The 23,682-nt window shown below is 39.1% G+C and overlaps 1 protein-coding gene across 1 annotated transcript in view; it reads right to left on the bottom strand.

Moving 5' to 3' along the window:
• Positions 1 to 21,637, bottom strand: part of SDC2 (syndecan 2) — a 133,498-nt gene extending 111,861 nt beyond the window's left edge. Inside the window, exon 1 of the mRNA XM_044668496.1 lies at positions 20,959 to 21,637. Coding sequence (XP_044524431.1) covers positions 20,959 to 21,018 — 60 coding nt within the window. The 5' untranslated portion in view covers positions 21,019 to 21,637. The remainder of the gene's footprint in view (positions 1 to 20,958) is intronic.
• Positions 21,638 to 23,682: the final 2,045 nt, after the last annotated feature.

Genomic DNA, 23,682 nt, shown 5'->3' with positions numbered 1-23,682 from the left:
TGTCAGTTTCCTCATCTGTAAAATGAGCTGGAAAAGGAAATGGAAAACCACTCCAGGATCTCTGCCAAGAAAACTCTTTCAGGAAGAGTCAAATATTATTGAAAACAACAAGATACACCACACCTCCTCGCTACCTCTAAGGAGGTTTTATTATACTGACCACCTACATCATATATCATATCATCTATACCAGCCACCCCTCATAAATAATAGCAGGGAGATATGCAGCCTGCAAGCATCCAGTAATATGCATGAAGTAGATGCTCCATATACGCCTATTCTCCGAATCACAGGATCAGAGAGTTGGAAGAGACCTAAGCAACCATTTAATCTAACTCACTGAATTGAAATGAATGGGTGTGCTCAGGCAGGCAGCTGGGCAAGCCCAGGATGGACAGGTTGATGGCAATAAACCCAGAAAGCAGGGGATGAGCTTCTAGAACACATAGGAACTCAGACAGCACTCACCTGAAACTTCCCTCAGTCTGGATTTGAACACCCCAATCGCTGTGGACTCAGTGGAAAATCATAGGCTGGCTTACTCCCCCCACCCGGGGCCAAAAACAAAAGTTCTGTAAAGGTTTGAAATTGGCTTTGAATTAATGTTCCAATTAGTTTTAAAGGTGAAAGAAGTGACAAAAGGATATCTGGAGGAGTATCTATATGGGAAAGGAGTCCTACTACTTTATCTTTCTCATTACAGGCTTCTTGACCTGTTTTTACAACAGCTTCACCAATCTGTGGAGCTGCTTCTGTCTTCTCACAGAGTCTCATTTCTCCACCCGCAAGGCTGGGATCTGGACAATCACAGACCCCCAGATCTCTCTCTGCTTGGGTACTATATAGATCAGGTGAAGACCTCCAGTCCTGGATGCTACCTAACTTTATTGTTGTTCAGTTGTTTCCAGTCATGTAGGATTCTTCATGACCCCATCTGGGGTTTTCTTGGCAGATACTGGAGTCGTTTGCCATTTCCTTCTCTAGTTCATTTTACAGATGAGGAAACCGAGGCAAACAGAGTAAAGTGGCTTGTTTAGGGTCATATAATTAGTAAACATCTCAGGCCAGATTTGAACTCACAAAGATGAGTCTTCCTGACTCCAAGCCCAGTGTGCTAACTAATGTGGCAAATAGCTGCCTCTCTGCCTAACTGGTTGTATGAATTCAGAAAATTCATTTTACCTCTCTGCCCCATTCCCTTCTCTCACCCTTAATCTCTGATATCAGGGGCCTGGACTGGCCAATCTCTAAGAACTATTCTACTCTCTATAGCAGGGGTCGGCAACCTTTTTGGCCGCGAGAGCCATAAACACCACATTTTTTAAAATGTAATTTCGTGAGAGCCATACAGTGCTCACAGTGCACGCTCCTGTAACAGTGCCTGAAAAAAAATTGACTATGGCTCCTGCAGAAAGAGCCATATCTGGCCCTCTTCGAGAGCCATGTGATGCCGACCCCTGCTCTATAGTATATGTAATTGTACTGGATACAAATATCCTTTGAGGACCATACTTCTATAACTTCAAACAATGAATGCCATTATATGTAGTGTTTATTGTCCAGGTCTAGCCACGACCCTGCTACAATAATAAAGGATAACATCAAGCACTTTAGATTCCTCGGTTTTATTAACTACTAAGCAAATTGTCTAAGATGCTTCAAAGTTTCATGCTGCAAATTCTAAACAAGTAACTATTTTCTACCCCCAATTACGTGTAAAAATAAATTTTAATATTCATTTTGAAAATTCTTTAGTTCCAAATCCCACATTGAGAAAGGCAAGTTTATTCATTATACAAAACAAAAAGTAGTTATTTTCTAATGTTAATCCACAATCATTTTTCTTAGGTGTAGATTTTTAAATTATAATTATTTTTCTAGGTCAGATAAGGCATTTTCTGTTACTTAATGGACTGTAAATTGTGTTTCGGAGTTGAGTGTAGACAATCCAGCTCTCAGAGTAGATGTGTGATCAAAGGAAACTAGAAATAGATAAGATAATAGGCTACAAGCAAGAGCTAATGATAACTTGGGAAGTGTGAGTGGCCACAGTAGCCTAAAGCAATTCCCTCTTCTCTACCAGAACAGGAAGCCAACTATAGAACACTGCTAGTTAAGTGAATTCAACCAAGCCTGGGATGCTTAAAAATTCCTTCTAATAAATGTAGCTTTTTAAGTGCAAGAGGAACAACCTTAAGACACATTTGTGACTTAAACACAATCAGGGAAACTTACAAGCTTCTGAAAACAAAAAGTTTCCAGGCAAATAAATATAGCAGTTCCCTGTTCAAAATATAAAGTTCATCAAAATTTAATAAGCTGACAAAGGACACTTACTGAAACTCCACCAAAAAGTCAAGAATGTTTTGTTGAGCCAGAGCAAACAATCCTTTACAAAGTGGAAATGTTTTGATATTTCAAAAACCATTCATAGAAAAATGCGTTGGATTCATACCCAGAATCTTTTGTCCTAAGAACTCAAAGAACCCAGAGAACAGTGAAATGCTCAAGCTCAGTTATCGAAAGGGTCAATGGACAAAGTGCAGGAAGAGCAAAGAAATAAAGGATGCAAAGCAGGGTGGGGGGAAGGAAAGAATAAGAAAGAATTTCCAATTCGACAGGCAGAAAAGAAGTTGGTGTTCAAGCAGATAATCATCTGAGTACACCATGATGATGATGATAGCTAATATTCATATAGTACTTTGAAGATTTGCAAAGGGCTTTACAAATATTAATTCATCTGATCTTCTCAATAAACCTGCAAATTGGCTAGTATTACCCCCATTTTACAGTTGAGGAAATTGAGGTAAACTGAGATTAAGTGATTTGCCCAGGGTCACATGGGAATAAATGTATGAGGCTGGATTTAAAGTCAGGTCTTTCTAACTCTAAGTCTAGGGCTCTATCCACTGTGCCACACAACTGCCTACATGATTTCTCTTTAATAAGGCAACACCATTGTACTTGAGGTCATCATAAATAATGGATGGTACTCATCAGCTACAGGTCTATGTAAACAGGATTCATCCGTGTTGGGTTGAGAATCATGCAAATGGTAATAGACACATGGCAGACATGTGGAACAGTACAAAGGACTACATAGGAAAAACTGTGGGAAAGGGTAAGAAATGAAACAAAAGAAAAAGGAAGTGGACTGATCACAGAATGAGATCCAGGAACCCCCACATCCCACTGGTATTCTTGAGATGGAAAGAAAAGAGGATAAAGGATTCCCAAAGGGCTAGGCAGAACAACCATGGCACACTTAGGGGAAGGCAAGGATGGGAGTTACACAGGATAGGCAAACACAGATGAATGCAAGCTGTATCGCTAAAAGGAATAGCCATATCAGTCAATCAGCATTTATTAAGTGCCTACTGCATGCCAGACACTGAACTAAGTGCTAGAATCATAGCACCACTAGAGTATTACAGTATGTGCAGAAATATAACATGTTTATGACTTGATTCAATTTTTAAAAAATTACTAAGCACTATTGTGGGATATTCCTATGAAAAGTTTCTAAATATACTTGAAATGAAAAATGACACAGGGACAGCTAGATGGCTCTGTAGAGTGAGAGCCAAGCCAAAAGATGGGAGATCCTGGGTTCAAATATGATCTGACATTGCCTAGCTATGTGACCCTGGGCAAGTCACTTAACCCCCACGGTCTAGTTCTTCTGCCTTGGAACCAGTACTTAGTGTCACTAAGACAGAAGATAATGATTAAAAAAGAAAAGTGACAGCATCTGAGGAGCTTACAACATAGCGCAGGGGTGAGAAGTAGGGGTAGGTTAGAAAAACTATATGCAAAGGTAAAGAGTGATGAAAGGTAAAATGTGATGGGGGGAAAAGAGAGCCAAAAAAAAGGTCCCCTATATCTACTCTGTATTTGTCTTATATGTTTTTATTTCTCTATGTTCTTTTCTCCCCATTAGAATCTAGGCTTCTTGAGGACAGGGATCATTTTTGCTTTTCTTCATATCCTCAGTCCTCAGCACAGAACTTGGCACATAGCAAGTACTTAACAAATGTTTATTGTCTAACAGGAAAATCTGAAGAGGGAAGGATTACTTGGGGTAGGGAAGAGAAGAAAGGGGGGATGGGTAAGGAGGAAGAAAAACAAAGAGGTACCCGAGTTGGATCTTAATGGAAAAAAATTTTTTTCAACTGGCAGAAATAAAGAGAATCTATTATAAGCAGAGCAGACTGGGAGTGAGGTGGAGGGTTAGGGTAAGGAGTAATAAATTAGTGTAGGACAAGACCAGATGACTAGCAGTCCAGATTGCAATGTATAATGTGTGGATGAGAGTTCCTTGAAATAAGACGGAAAAAGACAAGTTGGAACAAAAAAGGTGGAGAGCCTTAAATAAATGCCAGAACAAGGAGGAGCCTTGTGTGAATCAAGGAATAATGCAGTCAGATCACATTTGTATATATGTAAATACACAAACACATATACACAAATATATACATATATGCATATACTTCAATGATCTTTCGTGGCAATCAAATGTTGTGCTAAGATCATCTGACAGCTGTAAAAATGAGCTTTCTCTTAGGTCGTGGACTTAAAATGGTTGCTCTCCTAAGTCCATGATTTATAAACAAATTTCTGAAAATGCTTCGACTTTTAAATATACTCAAACAGTTTCTGTTTCAGAAATTAATCACCAACTGGAAATTTTTGCAGAAAATGTTTTCATACCTCTATCAAACCAGCATGAAAAGGTTATGGGGAAGAGCCACATCTGAGATGTTCCCTTAAAATGGTATACCAACAAAGGACTGACCATACCTTTAACTCATCCCAAATGTTGTAATTCCTTTGGAAGTTTATTTACAAGAGTAGCAGGAATCTGTTTAAATATTTGTCCTAATGCCTTGGTAAGCATCTTGCAGAAACTGATTCCTTGAATGATTCTGAGATAGATATTTATGTTGTTATATGTACATATGTGAACATGTATGCAGTTAGATATGTATGTATATACATACACACAATTTATATCTATATACGAGAGAGTGAGAGTGAGAGACAGAGAGACAGAGAGAGACAGACAGACAGACAGAGACAGAGACAGAGAGACAGAGACAGAGAGACAGAGACAGAGAGACAGAGACAGAGTTATCCCTTCCACATTGAAACTTTCCCATCTCGGTTTTGATATATTAAAGGTCAGCATAAGAAATTAAATGGAATTTTGGGGAGTTTTGAGGAAGCCAGAGATGACACACAAAGGCCAGCAGATGACACAGAAAAAGTTTAGAAATGCAAATGCATATGTGACCCAAAATTTAGAATGAGGTACTATAAACACCCCATAAAAGAAAAAATTCAGACTTTTCTGGTATGAAGGGAGGGCTAAAAAAATTTATAAGGATTTTCCAGATAGCTAAGGGGAAAGGGGGCGACAGAGGGATGCCCCAACCCACCAAGACATGGAAGGGATAACTGTGTGTGCACATACTTGTATATATTTGTGTGTGTGTGTATGTATATATTTACAGTGATAGATAAGTTACGACTATATATGTGTGGGATACGCACACATGTATATATGTGTACATCTCCCACCTATAATCTGTGGTATTTTTAAAGTTGACTTTGGGAACAGAAGAGTAAATATAAATTCCAGTCAAGAATGAGGAAATAGAATTATTTGCCCTTTTCCAAATTTGCATAAGCACTTAGCAGCTTCCGGGCTCTCTCCTTACAGAAGCTAACATGTTCTAAGTGTTTTATGAAGATTTGGGGGATGGTCTTTCCCAAAGCAAAGAAGTTGTAGAGAAGGTGTTAACCTATATCCTAAGCAGGAATTTCCTCCTCTGTGAGGTCCCTTTACCAGAGGAATGAGAGGTCCAGTTTCTATCCCAATCCCTTTTCCCAAGAGGCAACTTGTTCTACTGGAGCAGCAAGTTGGGTTCCAGAGAGTAAAATATGATCTGTGGTATTTTGTATCTAGGAGGCTTTTAATTCTTCCTAACTTTCAGCTTCTCCCCATCGCTTCATAGCCCTCTATCCTGGTACTTGGTTTGCCTTTTTAAAATTTAATTCATTTTTAATTAACAAATTAAATTTAAGGTAAATTTAATTAAATTGTAAAAATAATTAAATAAAATTAAAATTTTTAATTTTTAAATTTAAATTTAATAGACAAGTATTTATTAATCACCTACTTTGTGTCAGGTATTGTGGAAACAAGTTCAAAAAATGGAAAAAACTAATTTTACTCATAAACTTAATGATATAAAATATACTTCTAATGGGGGGTTAACAAGTACATATAAAACTAAATACAGCATAAGTATGAAGTTGATGTCTGTGGATACACACACACATACATCCAAACCTCAATATGAGGTAGTTTGGGAAAAGTTGGATGGATGGACAAAGCCTTCAAGCAGAAGATAAACTGCCTTAAAAGACAAAAGGGTCTCTTTGAGGTGGAGGGCAAGGGAAGGAGAGGAGATGCAATACCTTAGGCAAGAAGGGATGGAGTGAAGGATCATTTGGCTACACTATAGAATTCGAGAGAGGGAGTAATATCTAATGAGTTGGAAAGATAAATTGAAGCCAAGTCATGTTGGGTTTTAAAAGCTACAGATGGGGCAGGTAGGTCACTCAGTGGATTGAGAGCCAGGTGTAGAGACAGGAGGTCCTCAGTTCAAATCTAGCCTCAAACACTTCCCAGCTGTGTGACCCTGGGCAAGTCATTTAATCCTCATTGCCTAGCCCTTACACTCTTCTGTCTTGGAACCAACACACAGTATTGATTCCAAGATGGAAGGTATGGATTGGAAAAAAGAAAAAAGCAACAGATATTATGTTAAATGCATATTTACGGGCCAGACATTATGCTAGGTAGTGGGTACACAAAAGGAAAAATGAAACGGTCCCCATTCTCAAGGAATGTATATGGTACTTGGGGGAAATATGTAAGTAAATCCAAAATGTTTAGAAAATAAACATGAAAATTATTTAGGTGGGTAGAACTCTTCTAAGTGAAGGGCATCAGAAAAGACTTCCTGTAGAAAGCGGCACCTGAGCTGAGCCCTGATGAGGACTTCAAGAGGCAGAGATGAAGACAGAACATTCTACGGATAGGGAAGAGCTTGGGTAAGACACAGAAAGGTGGGATGTCATGCAGTCAATGTTAATAGTAGGTAACACTTACATAGCACTTAATAAGTGCCACACACTGTGCTAAGCACTTTACAAATATCATCTCAATTGATTCTCACAACTCGGCAGGGGGGGGGGGATTATTATTATCCCCAATTTACAGACGAGAAGATCGATGTAAACAGAGATTAAGTGACTTGCCTAGGGTCACATTGCTGGTAAGTATCTGAGGCTGGATCTGAACTCCTGATGATCAGTTTTCCTGATTCCAAGTCCAATATTCTAGCGACTGAGCCACTCAGCTGCCATATCAATCACAGACAACATCAAAACTGTTAAGAAGTATGGCTGGAACACAAAAGTCATTGAGGAAGAGGAATGTATATAATCAGCCTAGAGGTAGAAAAGTTTTCAATGCTCAAGAGAAGAAGTTGTCTTTTATCCTAGAGGCAACAGGGAAACCTGGAAGCTCTTAAGAGCAGGGGAGTGACTTGGTCAGAACTGTGATTCAGGAAGATCAATTTGGGGGCAGCTGGGTGGCACAGTGGATACAACAAGGGCCAGCTCTAACTCAGAAACATCAGCTGGATGGTTGTGTAGATTAGAGAGGAGAGCATATATACAGGGACAACAAACAGGAGGCTCTTACAATAGTCCAGGGCAGTGGTGATAAGGTGAGGGCAGTTGTAACATTAGTATCTCTACTATGGGGACACTGGGGTAGAATAATAGACAAGGCTTGGCAACCAATTAGATGGGGGATGCTGAGGATCACTCTTGGACCAGGAAGCTTATTGCTGAGGAAAAACCGTAAGATGCTGGGGGTGTGGGGACGGGGAATGGCCAGAGAGCAGTTGTTCTGGAAGGATCTGGGGAAGGAGAGGGGTAGTGAACACAATATGAGTCTGTTATGTCTGTGGTGGACAAAAAAGCAAATGCAACCTTGGCAAGAGGGATGTGGCTACCAAGTGTACAATGTAGTGCTGGGAATCTCACTAAACTCTGCCTCAGTCAGACTGCATCTGGAAGACAGGGTTAAACTCTGGGCATTACAGTTCAGAGAAGACACTGGGGGGGCTTGGGGGAAGGGGGTGGCTGTCTCTGAGTATTTTGATGGGCTGTCTTGTGGAGGAAGGGTTCGATTTGTTTTGTTTAGCCCCAGATGGCAGAACCAATGAGGTGGAAATTGCAAAGAGGCAAGTGTAGGCTTGATATCAGGGCAAACTTCCTAATAATTAGAGCTGTCAAAAAGTAGAAAGGACTGCCTGGGAAAGTGATGAGATCCCTCTGTGCAGAGCAGAGTTCCTCCAGGGCTTTTGCTTCTCTTTGCCTCCCCAGAGCTTAGCACAGTAGCTGGCACACAGTAGGGTCTTAATGTCTCTTTGACAATGACCCTGACAATTATACTGGGATTCCCTTCATATATGGTTTGGACTGTATGACCTCTGAAGGCCAATCCAATTCTCAAATTATGTGATTCTGAATAAAGCAAGGCCCAGCTTTTTATTAGAAATCATTTGGGATATTATTTAAATGTCACCTCAGGCTTCTCATTTTATACATACTGTGTCTTTCCTTATAAGATGTACTTTGGAATAACAAGTCTGCATGTAATGACAGCCTGATTTGTTGTTTGAAAACTTGATTTGTAGCAATAAATTGAGGAAGCAGGAGATCAGAGAAAACAAATTTACACCACTTTCACTCCCCGTTGTTCAGTCGTTTCACTCATGTCTGATTCTTTGTGACCCCATTTGGGGCTTTCTTGGCATATGCTGGAGTGATTTGTTATTTTCTTCTCCAGTTCATTTTATTTTATTTTATTTTTGAGGCAAACTGAAGTGACTTGCCCAAGGTCACACAGTTAATAAGTGGTTGAGGCCACATTTGAACTCAGGTCTTCCTGACTCCAGGACTTCTACCCTTCTCTAGCTCATTTTTACAGATGAGAAAACTGAGACAAACAAGGTTAAGTGACTTGCTTAGGGTCACACAGATAATAAGTATGTGAGGCTGGATTTGAGCTCATGAAGGTGAGTGTTTCTGATTCCAAGCCCCAGTACTCTATCCACTGCTGCACTACCTAGCTGCCCCTTTTCACCCCGTTCCAGTGCACTATTAAATGGCTTTGGGATTAAGAGTTTTAAATTAGCTGGGATCCCTTTAGGAATCCAAGAGCCCAAAGTTATCATAGCATAATAAACTATTTGGAAGAGGGAAGTGAATTACCCAGGCTCCGTCTCTTATGCTATTATTTGGTCATTTTATTATTCACAGATTTTCCCTTCCCTCATAGGATAAGAAGGGTAAAAAGCTGAAAATCAAATTTCTCCAATTCAAGGTTAGAACCCCAAATCCTAAATTACCTTCACCTTAATAAACTGCATGTACACATTTTTCTGAAAAAGTAGCCCGCTGTTTTACAGTATGTTCATTATAGGCTTTGACTATTCTGCTACCTTAGCAGCTTGAGTAGATATATATATATGTGACTAGCTCAGATATGTTTAAGGGAAATTAACAATAATAACTGACATTTATTTAAGACTTTTTAAAGTGCTTTTATGTTATTTGGGCCTCACGAGACAGATGAGGAAACTGAAGGGAGCAGAGGTGAAGGGACTTTTCCTAAGACCTGGCATTAGGAAGATCTGGGTTCAAATCCTAGTTCAGAGCCTTACTAACTGTGATATTAATCAAAGTCATATAATATGCCTAAGTGTTTCCTTAAGTATCAAATAAAGAAGTTGAACTAAGTATTTCCTGATGTGATCTATGATCTTACAACTCTTGGTTAAGTTAAACCTCTCTAAGCCTCAGTTTCCCCATTTTTAAAAAAGAAAAAACAGCACCCATCTCTCCAGGTTACTCAGAGGATCAAGCATGAAGTGATTTGATAAGACAAAATTAAGTCTGCTATGTAAATATCAACTATTATTATGTCTCTCCAAGCACTATGTTTTGCATGCAGCAAACACTCAATAGTCAGTTGATTGCTTGGCTAAATAAAAAACATTTATTAAATTAACATTTTATTGGCAATGATCTGAATAAAAACATCTAGATCTTAAGGAACTAAATTAATCTTTTAAAGCAAAAATGGAAAAGGAATCAGTAGAAAAGGCAAAATTTGAACTGATCACCAAATTTCATAGCAACTATTTACAAGCCACGTTTTTATTCTTGGCCTTATTTGAATATGTATGTATTAAATTTTTATCTTACTTTTAGGATGTCAATTTTTAATAAGTCTTTATCTTTAGGATGTCATTCTTAGCATAACTATCAAGTTGAATGCATTTCCGTTTTCAGCATTGGTTTATTTCAAGCCAGTCACAGATAATAGTAAAAAAAAAAAAAAAAAAAAAAAAAAAAAAAAAAAAAAAAAAAAGGAAAATTAAACCTAATACTAAAACATTAACACTATAAATCTGTGAAAACGTATAAAGACAGAAAGTGATTAAAAAGTTACATCATACACATCGTAAAGTGATCATGTCTGTGAGTTTCATTGATCTGGAGCTAGACAGGATCTGAGAGACCTTCTAACTCACTCCCCATTTTAATCAATTAGATCTTCTTTATCCAAAGAGTGAATAGCACTCATCCAAAAAAATGCCTGACAAATTACCAAAAATGTAAAGGAAATCAGAAAGACAGATAATGTCTAAGTATAAAAAAAATAAGTTAAATTATAAACAGGTTCCTTCTAATGAGCTAACACATAACACACAATGATAGGACTTAATAAAATTTGGAATGATATAACACAAACAGGAGGTCTTGGTTTTAGTCTTGACTCTTCCATTGAATAGCTGTGGGTCCCTGGGCAAGAAACAGCTTCTTTGGTTCTTCCAATACCTCATCAGTAATCAAGAGGGACTTGGACTAGATAATCTAAGCATTTGATGAATTTGTGACTGAATCCTGGCAATGCCCAAATTATCTTTGGATACTATTTTCCCAGGAAGGACTCTTGAAGACCATCTAATCCAGTGATTCCCAAACTTTTTTGGCCTACCACCCCCTTTCCAGAAAAAATATTACTTAGCGCCCCCTGTCACATACTATCATCGCTGCCTTACAGTTATTCACTGCCCTCAAATGCACCTGTGGCCATCACCGCCTCCCTGGATCGTTGCAGCACCCACCAGGGGTGGAGGTGCCCACTTTGGGAATCACTGATCTAATCCAACTACTTTATTTTACAAATGGGAAACTGAGGTGCACAGCAGTTGAATAATTTACATGGTTGAAAATTAGATGTTCGTACAGTCATGTCTGACTTTTTGTGATGCCACTGACCATAGGCATCCAATAGGAGTTTTTCTTGGCAAGGATACTAGAGTGGTTTGCTGTTTCCTTTTCCAGTTGAGAATTATAATTTAAAATCACAGTAAAAATTTTGTTTCTGAATTACACTGCCCCATATGTTCATTAACTACAAGTGAATAATTTTTTTTTTAATTAAGGTGCCTTACAGGAAAATACACACAATACCAACAATCTGAAGAACTTCAGAAAGCATTTATGATAAATAAATACTCAATTGTCTGATCCATGCAAGGCCTTGGGCTAGAGGCTAGCTGTGTAATGATGAGAATGACAGGTTACCAGAATATCACAGCATTTCACAGTTTCCCATAATAGTAATAGGATCAGAGAATTTGAAGCTAGAAAATCCCATGGAGATTATCTAAATCCAACATCTATTCTACAGATAAGGAAACTTGAAGCCAAGGGAAGTTGAATAAATGTCTTGTTCAAGGTCATACTAGCATTAAATTGCAGAACCAGAATTCAAACTCAGGAGATATAGCTTCAAATTCAGTACTCTTTCACCAAATCACCTTTAGTTAATCATCGTTAATTCTATACTTCCTGGTCAATCAAGAAGCATGCCACCATGTCTGACTAGAGTCTAATGATCTGAGTTCAAGTTCTGTCTGCTCCCTCTTTACCCCTGAGCTTCAGTTTCCTGAGGATTTAAATAGATGAGAGGATTTAAATAGACAACCTCTATGGTCCTATCCAACTCTAAATCTATGAAACAGATTTATTAATTCGCTCATCCCAAAAAGAAGTAAAGGAGTTGAAATTTTCTACCATCTCTGTCATCCCTTATTTTTGCCTCAACTATTACTTTCCTTCCTGTGTTCACTTTATTTTTTCCTCGGCATTTAGGTCCACCTAAATAATGTCAGGAATTCGCATTCCTGACATTATTTTTGTATCTATCTTCCTTGTTTCTATGTTCTGTACAAGTTTTTCTAAAATCTTGAGGTGGCTGCAATCACACCGGTTTCATTAACCAGTTGCCTTTTTTTCTCTTTCAAATAATTTGTATTTGTAGACATCATAATTTCATTTTTTGAGCATTTCAGCCATCTTTATATGGAAATGACATTAAAGAAGAGGCATTTCCATCTGCTTGACTCCTGCATTCTAAGGACTCTGGGGCATTTCCATTTGACCTGCATTTGAAACCTTCCATATCCATCCTCATTAGAATGTGAGCTCCTTGAGAGCAAGGATTACCTACCTGCCTTTCTTATTTGTATCAGTAAATATTTCATAAATACTTCAGTTATTCAACTTCTCTCCATAGGTCATGGAGTCCCATCAATCTATTTTCTGAACACGTCAAAATCCACAGAATTAGTTCTCTGAAATGGTAGGCACTGAACTATACCTGGTATCTCCCCCTTATCTAAACATAGACTTTCTAAGGCGGTATGATCACACCTTCCCATGTTTCAGTAATTTCTGTTTCAATGACTGATTCCTCCTGATTGGTCAAAAGCAAGCCTAGCCTAGCAACAGATTCCATTGTTTCTTCATCTACCTTCTGAAAGATCAAATTATCAACAAAGCATGTCAAAAATTTTCTCAACTTTTTGTTTTATAGCAAAATGGATGAAACAAAACCTCCAGCAGATGAAATAAAAGATTAATCAATGTCCCTAGAAAGCTCTTAGTTTAGTAAGGGAGATAAGACACATACACAAATAAATCATATAAAATACATAACAGAAATGCAACTAGCTATGAGATTGCTTTCATGGAAAAGGTTACTTTCTCAATTATATGAGTAGGATGAGGGAGGTAACCTTCAAGTTGGACCCTGAATACCAACAGTTTCTCAAAAGGAAGAGATGATAGGAGGGATGGGGAAGGGGGGGGTTGAGATGGGGGAGATGGGATGGAGAGACTGGAGTGCAGGCATAATGCCAAAACTTGAACAGTAGCGGTGAGAATGCATCCCCTTATGGATGAAAAGGATCTTTCAGAGGAAGAATCTTAATACTGGATTTACCACTTTATTGTTGTTGCACATTTACTGGCACAGGGAGCAAATAAAACACCAACTCAGGAAAAATAGGGGAACAAGCTCAAAGAGCAAAGAGTAGGCCATTTTGGCAGTTTTCAAGAATAGGAAAAGGGCACAATGTCAAATAAGTCTAGAGAAACAGTTTACTGTCAATTTGTAGAGGGCCTTGAATATTAAACTAAGGAGCTTAGAATTGATCTATTCATTCCACAGGCAGGGTCAGACAAGTTTGTGATCAGGAGAATGATGCTAACAGAAAAAAAGGCAGCAGTAGTTAAAATAGTTTGGATCAAAGAGAAACTAGAGGCAAGGAGATCAGTGAAAAGGCTAGCAAATAACAGAGGGGGGCAAGATGCTAAGTTTTAGTTGTGATAGTGGGAATGTATCCTCTTGTGGATGCAAAAGATATTTCAGAAAAAGAATCTAAACACTGGATTTTCCATTTTATTATTCTTACACATTTGTCATAATCATTGTCTACTACTTAAGATTTAGAACTTAAACCTAAGATTATAGGAAAAATAGTAACCTCAAAAATAGTTTGTAAAAAGCACAGATTTTCCTGAAGTACAGCTAATGAATTCAATATTTGGGTAAGAAAATATTAATTCAGTTTCCCCCTGATAACTTGATTATCAAGCTGGGAGTACAAATTTGGCCTTCACATGCCACATTGCAAAATACACTGTTTCATTTTGCAGGTGTAACAAAGCAAAGAACTTCAGAGCTTTCTACCCCCTTTTCATGGTCCTCTTCTTTCTATGCAACTCAAAGCTTTAAGAAAGTCAGACATTTATAATCTAGACCACTGCCATTCAACACAATTACAAACTGGTTTCCGATTGAGAAAATCACAAATTAACATTATCTGTGTGGTGTTATAGTTTTAGTTATTTTGTTAAATATTTCCCAGGTTCATTTTAACTTGGTTTGAACATCATGAGAGTTTGACACCTAGGCTAGACCAGGCATTTTCAAATTTTGGGGTCTCAGGATTCCTTTATACTATTAAAAATTATTGAGGGCCTCCCCCTAAATAACTTTTGTCTATGGAAGCTCTACCTATCTATACCATATTAAAGTTAATCAAATATTTTGATATTATGAAAGTTTTGTAGACCCTCTGAAAAGGAGGACACTTTGAGAAGGACCCTCTGAAAAGGAGGACACTTTGAGAAGGAGTAATCTAGATTAATGAAGTCCCTTTTAGTTAAGGGGCACATTCTTTAAACCTTCTTACAGGCATTAATTTTGCCTTAGAAACTGAATTATCAAAATTAGACCTAATCCAGAAGTAGGGCATGAAACTTAATTTGCCCAAGGAGCAAGATTCATGCATTCCTATTATCAAAAAAAAGCAAACCAAAAAATCCTCACTACTAACTCCCCCAAACCCTTCCCATCCCATTTCAGTTGCTGATAAAGACTATAATAGGTCTTCATTCAGAAGTTAGAAGTCAATTTGCTGGAGATCCTTTAGAAGTTCTTGCTCAAAAACTGGGACACTAATGCATTATTGGTGGAGTTGTTAACTGATCCAACCATTCTGGAGGGTAATTTGGAACTGTACCCAAAGTTTGTGTGTGTGTGTGTGTGTGTGTGTGTTACCGAAAGGCTATAAAACTGTGCAAATCCGCCAATACTGGATTCATATTCCAAAGAGATAATTAAAAAAGGGGAAAGGACCTACCTGTACAAAAATATTTATAGCTGCTCTTTTTGTGGTAGCAAAGAATTGGAAATTATGGGGATATCCATCAATTGGGGAATGACTGGACAAATTGTGGTACATGTTCGTAAAGGAATACTACTTGCTAGAAGAAATGATATGCAAGATAATTTCAGAAAAAGCTGGAAAGATCTGAGGAAACTGATACAGAGCAAAATAAATAGAACTGAGAGGACATTGTACATAATAACAGCAATATCAGATGATGATTATCTATGAAAACTTGACTATTCTCATCAATGCAATGATGTGGGACAATCCTGAAAGATTTATGATGGGGAATGCTATCCACCTCCAGAGGAAGAATTATTAGAGTTGTCTTTCATATCAGTGTATCTTTTGTTTTATTTTGGGGGTTTGGTTATGTTTGAGTTTGCTCTTACAACATTGAGAAATATAGAAGTGTGTTTTGCATGACAAGATACAAAAATGAAAGGAAAAAAAGTAAATAATATAATGGATGTCGTTTAAAATAGTCAACTTAACTACATATATATGGTATATATATATTTGAAATTAAAAGGAAGCTTTGCAAAACTAAGTTGTTCTTGCTCATATAGAGGCTAGATTTGAGACCTTTGGTTTCTGTTCCAGCTTGATCCTATGAATCCCATTCTATTTAAGGTAAAACATTTCCTAAACCTATAGAATCAAATCCCATGGAGGTGACATCACTAATAGTTATGTATCCATTCCCTCTGCCCTTGACCATGGTTACCTATTCATATCCACCAATTCATCAACAAAATATATTTTGAATATTTAGGGGAAGGAAGTGGGGTATAAATAAACCACATGGTCCCAAAGAAGACTGAACTTGCAAAGGAAAGAAGATTCGCACAATATCTAAGGTGCCTTTCTGTTTGAAATATGTGATCCCATGCTTTGGAGATCCCAGAGTTGGGAAGGGTCTTTTAGCATTTATTGAGCCCAATCCCTTCATTTTATACACAAAGAAATTGAAGCCAAAATTGAATAAGTAACTTGCTCGAGGTCACTTTGAAAGAGTTGATGGCAGAGCCAGGAATATTACCAGACAGCATGTATCAACTTGTGCTAAATTGTTTAAATGCTGTGCAAAAGTTCAGAAAAGAGAAAGACAGTGAGTGTTGGGGTGATCGTAAGCTCCAGTTGAAATGGACCTAAGAGTTCTTGTAGTTCAACCACTCCTATTGCAACAGAAGAACTAAAGCTATGAGGTTAGAGGGACTTTTCAAGGTCACACAACTGGAATACAGCAGAGGCAAAGACCATTAATAAAACACCAAAATGAGAATTGTGTGTTTGTGTATATCCCCATAATTTCACATCTCCTAAATTGCTTTCTAAGTCACAGAATTTATTTGATTTTGAGATACTAAATTATTTTACGAAGAGAATATACCAATTATTTTGGTAAATGGAGAGCACAAGGAGATGCCTAGAGGTGATAGACACATATATCCTATAGATAAACATATATCACATATAGACATATGATCTATATTGATAGCTTGGGATATGTGTGTGTGCATATGAGTGTGTATACAAGCATTACATACTGGTTTTCTCACAGGAGAGTCATGTCTTATGGCCAACCCAAATTTGTCAAAAATTCAGTGAGTGAGATCCTCAGGACTTACTCATCCTATGCTAAGCTAAAGATGGGATGGTCTGTCCCAAAATCTGAATAATCATGTTGAGATTTCAGTCATTCAAGAGTCCTTAGTAGAGCTGCCCAAATATCAAAACTGTTTAAGACTTTTTGTATCTCATCAAGGAAATAGGCAAAATGTCTATAATTATATTTTTCCTTCTAAAACAATTGTGGTGTTGTTATTGCTTTTATGAGAAGAATGTTTAAGCTCTATCATAAGATATAAATGTTGTTCCATGCCAAAACAGAGAGAAGAGCTAAATAATTTCCTGAAATTTTTCCATCCTTCAGATTCTTCAGTGTCACACACACACACACACACACACTCTCTCTCTCTCTCTCTCTCTCTCTCTCTCTCCTCACATTTCCTAGACATGTTTGAATATGCCTAGAGAATGATAGGTGCCATCAAGCCTTGATATAAAAAGGTCTGGAGAGGGGATCAGTCAGAACTGCATGATCAATTCCCTTTTATGACAAATCTACCTTTAGAGCAAGAGTTCTTAACCGGGGGTCATGAATAGATTTCAGGGCATCAATGAACTTGGATAGGGAAAAAAATTACATCTTTATTTCAGTATAATTGGTTTACTTTCAAATTCTACCTATTTTATTTTATGCCTTTAAAATATCATTCTGAGATGGAAGTCATAGACCTCACCAGACTGCCAAATAGGTTCCTGAAACAAACAAAAAAATAGGAATCTCTGGCTTTAACCTTAAAGGTTGCCTGCCTGTCTCTACTATTTGTATGAAGCTCCTGATAAAAGTAATTTGTGTATTTGAGGGGGAAAGCCAAAAGGTTAGAGGTTTCCGATTTTATTTTTCTTCTAAAACAAACTCCTAAAATCTCTTCCTTGCAAATTAAACTGAGAAGTAAAACATGAGCTCAAACTGCTTGACAGTTTCTTTTTTGAGTACACAGACTTCTAAACATGTGTATAAATTCCTCCATTTCAAAGCAGATTTCTGCATTTTCCTAAAGTAAACATCTTTCAGCTCAAATTATATGTTTATAGCAGTCTGTAATATAGTTCTTCTAAAGGCAGCCACATGGAAAGGAAGAAGCGGCAGTGTATCAAGTCAGTCACATTCCATCCTCCCTTTCTCCCCACAGTGCTACAGCAAGAAAAAAAGCATGAATGTAGCAAAGCAAACTGGATTTCACTAGGAAAGCACTTACTGCTCCACTTCTAGTCAACCCCTAAAGTGAGACACACTATTTTCTTCTCCCACATTGCCTTTGAAACATGTACAAAAGCATCCTCCCTCCTACCCTTTCCAGGCTAAATCTAAAATTTAACACTTCACTAACTGCTCAGATACTTTTCAAAGGGAGGGTAGAGCTTTAGACAGAAAAAAATACACCAGCACTTTTAAATCTCAGGAAAACAGTTGCAGCTTCCAGATCAAAATGCAAAGTACTGTGCAATGTCCTATTACTGCTAAAGGCTCAAAAGAAACAACATTTCAAATCCATCATCTCCCTGGATGTCCTGGACTTATACAAAGAGACCCATAAGACTTAAAAATAATTGAAATTGAGTATTTAGCCATTTGAGGCTTTGAAACCCAGTTTCTAAGAAACACTGACTCACCATCCAACAAAGGTTCTTTGCTGGAGTCTCTGTGTTGACATTTAAAGAATATCTAATTGCCCTTTTGGATGATATTTCAATGACTTAAAATCCTGTTTATCACAATGCAGCAGCTCATTCTAACAATATAGAATTCCTTTTCAAGTAAATATAGTTATAAACGTAAAAAGCCCAGATGAAGGAATGTGGGGAGATGTGCAAGCACTTGACAAAAAATGCCCTGTCTTAAGGAAGGCTACCTTGTTGAAACAGAAGCCCAGAAGCGGAAAGGGATGTCCAAACATTCCTGTTCTAGAATCCAAAGAATGGAACTTTCCCCAACACGAGCTCAGAAGGAGGGGGAAAAAAAGGTCCTCTTGAAACGCCCTTCTGTTTTGAAAGGTTCTCTTTTTGAGACAGTTCTAATAATGGAGTGCTTGTTTCCCCTTTCCAGATACTGTATTTTGGAGAGCTAAGGCAGCTTGGAATGTTTCTCTATAGTAAACAATAGGACACCATCGGAGTTCTCTCCTGGGTAAAACATGACAAAGTTCAGAACTAGCTACAAGATCGTTTCGCTAAAAACAGATTAAACCTTTCATCTACAAAAGGCAAATACAGACAAGGCTTACTGTGCAATATGAACTCCTCCCAAACCACCTAATACTTATATATTCTACGAATTATATCTTTCTAATATGGTATTATATTATGTCCATTTTTCTGCTCTAAAACAAAAGTGACTAGTTCATATCCCCATTTAGTTCTGCTATTCCCAATCAAAAGCATTTCAAATTCTAGTACTCTTAAACTAGGAGGAAGAAAAAAAATTTTTAAATACCACCACACAACACAGATCACTTACTCGTGTGTGTGTGTGTGTGTGTGTGTGTGTGTGTGTGTGTGTGTGTGAAAAGCAACCACAAGATAACTTAATTTTCCTTGAAAGTGACAGCTCATTTAATTAGAATGGCCAAGTGGGGGGGGGGGAATACTTGAATTAGGGTTTGGGGGGGATGTGGAAATGAGGGGCACGGAACACACACCAACACAACAAAACCTCAGCCTGGGAAGACCTTCTAAGGCTCAGGCCCCCAGGAGTTTGCTCAGAGACCGAGTCAGCGGTGATTGCTTCCATTCAGGGAGACAATGCTCCACCGCAGCAGCTCTAGGCTAGAGAGGAGGCAGTTCTCTTTAGAGGGCGCCCATTGGGTGATTTCGGGAAAACATTTACAGCCCCCAGAAACAGAGCCCGAGTCAACTAGCAACCAAAATTCCTCTTGCTCGGGGGCAAGGGCGGGGGAGGAGAGCGAAGTGGCGCCAACACTGCAACTACCTAGGATAGACCCAAAACCTTCCCCACCTCAATTAAGCCTTCAGGCAGTTAACTCACGCCAGAAGGGCGAGTTTGGCCAAGTAGAAGAGTCTCCCTCTAAAACGGGGGAAGACTACCCCAAAGCAGATCAGTGGCTTCCACATATGCAAACGAAAGGCAGCCTTCCACTTTGCTTTCAAATCTCATCAGGCCCCGGCAACCCGAGCCGCTTACCTCTCCCACCACCCACTCACCCCACACACACACATACACACACGCACGCACATTCACACTTCCATATAATATACACACGCACACGATCTTTCTTCGGGCGCAAGCTCCTAGAGCTTTTCAGGCGAGCCCCAATCTTCAGTCCTTCTCCTGCGCCCCCCTCGGGCAGCCTTTTCACACAAAATCAGCTTCCTTGCCCAAGCCCTCCAACAACACAAAACAACAACAACAAAAAACTTTGGCTAACTTCTCTTTGTAGGCACATTTAGGGTTCTAAGGGTTTGGGGAAATCTCTCTGCCACTTGTATCAGCAAAGAAGAAAACAAAAAAAAAAAAAAAAAAAAAAAAAAGGGAGGCTAGAGAGTGAGGACGAGACCCCAAAGTTTCCAGAGTGTCTCTCTCCTGTAAGTTAGCCGCTTACCCCCCCCCAACCCCTCCCCCAAGCCGGGCTAGGGGAGCTGGGGAGGGAGTGGAGAGGACAGCGTGAGCTCTGCGTGGACCTCTTCCACCTTCCCCCAGGATTCCTACTATCACCACCGCGTCCCCCTCCTCTCGTCCCCAGTTTTCGCTAAGCCATAAAGGAAGAAGATCAACTCGAGGGCAAAAAAGTTGCGAATGACTTCAGGGGCCTCAAAGCTCAAAAGGCGGAGGTTCTCGTGCTACCCATCCCCAAGGACGCCAAAAAAAGAAAGGATTGTATGTGTCTTTTTCTCTTGGGTAAAGGGAGGAGGGGGGGAGGAGGGTAACGAATGCCTTCTCTCCGGGAGCCCAAGCACGGATAGCCGGACTCTGCTGAGTACTTTAGGATGGGATTCCTAAGAGGATCTAGAGTGGACAGGCAGGATAGCTGTTGCAAGCTACTGTCCGGATGATCTCCCTCTGGGCCCCGAGTCCGGAAAGCAAGCTTTCTCTTGAAAAGCAGCTAGAAAATCCGAGGAAACACTACACACACATGAACACGCACAGAACCTCTACCATCAACACCAACCTCTCCCATCCCTGCAAACTCACCGACTCTCCGGACACACAGGCCACCAAGCCAAAGGTGAGCAGTATCCACACGCGCTGCATAATTCCCAGGGGACCAGCTGCTCCCAGTCAAGCGCGAACAACCCGGGGCGCCGCTGCCGCAGCTCTCTCAACCCGTCTGGGAGAAAAGACAACCACAAGTCCGGCTTCTTCCCCAGTCCCCGACTACTGCCTCTCCCTCAGCCGAAAGGTGCCGGGGCAGCGGCAGCAGCAGCGGTGGCAGCTGGGGCTTCCGAGGGTTCAGCTTCTTGCTCTTTCTCCTTCTCCAGTGGCTGCTGCTGTGGTTTGCCGCTGCCGCCGCTGCCTTTCCCACAGCTGCTGCTTCTCACTTGTTGGTTTCAGGACTCCCAGAACGGATCCCAGGTGGTTCTGGGGCTTTTTTATTTTCCTTTTTTTTTGTGGTAGTTGTTTTCAGTGTCTCCAAGGACTCCTTACACACACACCCCTTACGTGGATTAGCTTTTTTAATCAATAAATTAATAGTTATAATAATAATAATAATAACGTTAGAGCCAAAGTTTTAGGAGATGGTGGAGTTATGCAGGCGCGGAGCTTATTCAGCTGGAGCTCCCGGAGTATCTGGAGAGAAGTACGTCCTGGTCCCTGCTTGTTGCTGCCACAGCTGTGCTCCTCCTCCTCCACCACCTCCTTCTCCTCCTCCTCTCAGTCCTTCTCCTCCTCCTCCTCTTTTACACCCCCCCTTCCTCCCTCCCGGAGTCCGTCTCTCCTGGCTCCGCCGTGTGTCTGTGTGAGAAGTCAGCAGTGCGACTCCTAGTTAAAGCCGAGGAGAAATTCCTACAGGGTTACAGCGCAGATTGGCAGCTTCTCCCACCAGTGGAAGCAGCAGAGTGCCAGGTTGCAGCCCTCTGGTCTTCTCTTCCACAAACCAAAGCCACTTCATTTCTCTCCCTCTTCATCTGGTCTTTCTTCTCCTCCTTCCCCACCCCACAGCAAACGGAAAGACATTTAGCACCCTAAGAGGTGAAGAAGAAAATGTTAAACAAAACTTGCTTTGAGCTTATAAGAATTGGACTAATATTAAAGAACGAACTTTATTTAAGGGTAATAATCCCTTTTGGTCATTTAAAAATAATTTTGATTGATAACTTTTGTCTTTACTTCACCTATATTTCCCAATGTAGTCACCCCACTTCCAGCCATTTTGTACAAAAATGAAAAGAAGGGGAGAAAAAACACCAGTTCAACAAAACTAAGACATCAAAAAAGTCTGACTTTATTGGCATTATTCCATATCCATTGACCCCCACTTCTAAGAAAAAGGTGCCTTCTAATGTCTGTTCTTTGGGGCCAAAGTTATCATTTGATGATGGTCGTCAGTCATTTTTTATTGTTTGGAATTTTTGAAATGAGAAGAAAAGTTCAAGACCCCCAAAACACAGGCCAGGTGGCATCTTTAAACTCATCATCCCAGTAATTAGCGTTCCCTACCTCTACTTGATATCCATTTGTTTGGGAGAATGGGTTTTTGCTGTGAGGAGTAGTAGTTAGATTTGGAGATTTCTATATCAGAAAGATAATTCTTAAGATTTTCCTCGAATACTGAGAAGTTAACTGATATGTAAGAAATTTGAACTCAGATCTTTCTCCAAGACCAGGATATTATTCCTTAAGCCACAGCTGTCCCTATTTAAATATACTGTCTTTATCCTTTGTATATAGTCACAGTTTTAGAGCTTAAAAGGTATCTTGGAAGCCATCTATACAAATCTCTCATTTTACAGAGGAGGAATTTAGTATGTACTTTTCCCCCTAGTGGTTAAACTTATGTTCATGTTTATCCCATTGAGGGCAAAGAGTAATTTGTCTTTTGTCTTCATATCCCTAGCATATTACCTGGAACATGAGTAGTTCCTTAATAAATATTTAATTGATGAACTCAAAGCCAATAGTTTTCTTAAAAAATGAAGTATCATGTTCCTCCTAAAGACTCCCTCTAAGATACTTTGTGGGATATTCCATTAAAATTCTCATCTCTTCATTTTAATATAGGTCCTAACATTTGGAAATTATAAATAGGTCAATTTCATAAGAAATTGACTTGCTAGCTCTATTGAATAATGGCGGGTTAGAAGAGCTTTTACAAACAAAGAAGAAATAAAGCAATTTATATTTTGAAGAAAATAATGAGCAAGTCTTGCTTGAATAACAGCAACTATTATGGATATTTTGTTATGCAGTCTATTTTTTCCCTTTCAAATTGGTGTCTAATAGATAACACACTCCATTTTTCTACCACTAACCTTGTGACTTGGAACAAATCAATTATGGAATCATTCTGGGTCTAAAGCTTGGCAGATTCTATAAGAGAGCAAATGCTTTTTTAAAAAAAAATTGTCATAGGGTTATTAGTATTATAATAATGATGCCTAACATTTATATAATGCTTTGCAAATTACTTTACAAATATTATTCCACCTGATCCTTGCAACAACCCAGGAAATGTTATCATTATCCCTGTTTCACAGATGAATAAACCAGCAAAGAAAGTTAAGTGATTTGCACAAGGTCACACAATTAGTGTGAGGCTTATTAGACACTGAGGTTGCTTTTGAATTCAGATCTTCCTGACTTCAAGTCCAGTACACTATGCACTGTGCCATGTTGCTGCTTCTTAACTATAGATTCAAAACTTGAAGGAATCTGGGACGATATTTAAACTAACCTCCTACTTTTTTTTTTTTAACA

The sequence above is a fragment of the Gracilinanus agilis genome, chromosome 1 (assembly GCF_016433145.1).
Source record: "Gracilinanus agilis isolate LMUSP501 chromosome 1, AgileGrace, whole genome shotgun sequence".
Taxonomy (NCBI): domain Eukaryota; kingdom Metazoa; phylum Chordata; class Mammalia; order Didelphimorphia; family Didelphidae; genus Gracilinanus; species Gracilinanus agilis.
This window is presented reverse-complemented; position numbering and strand designations above follow the sequence as displayed.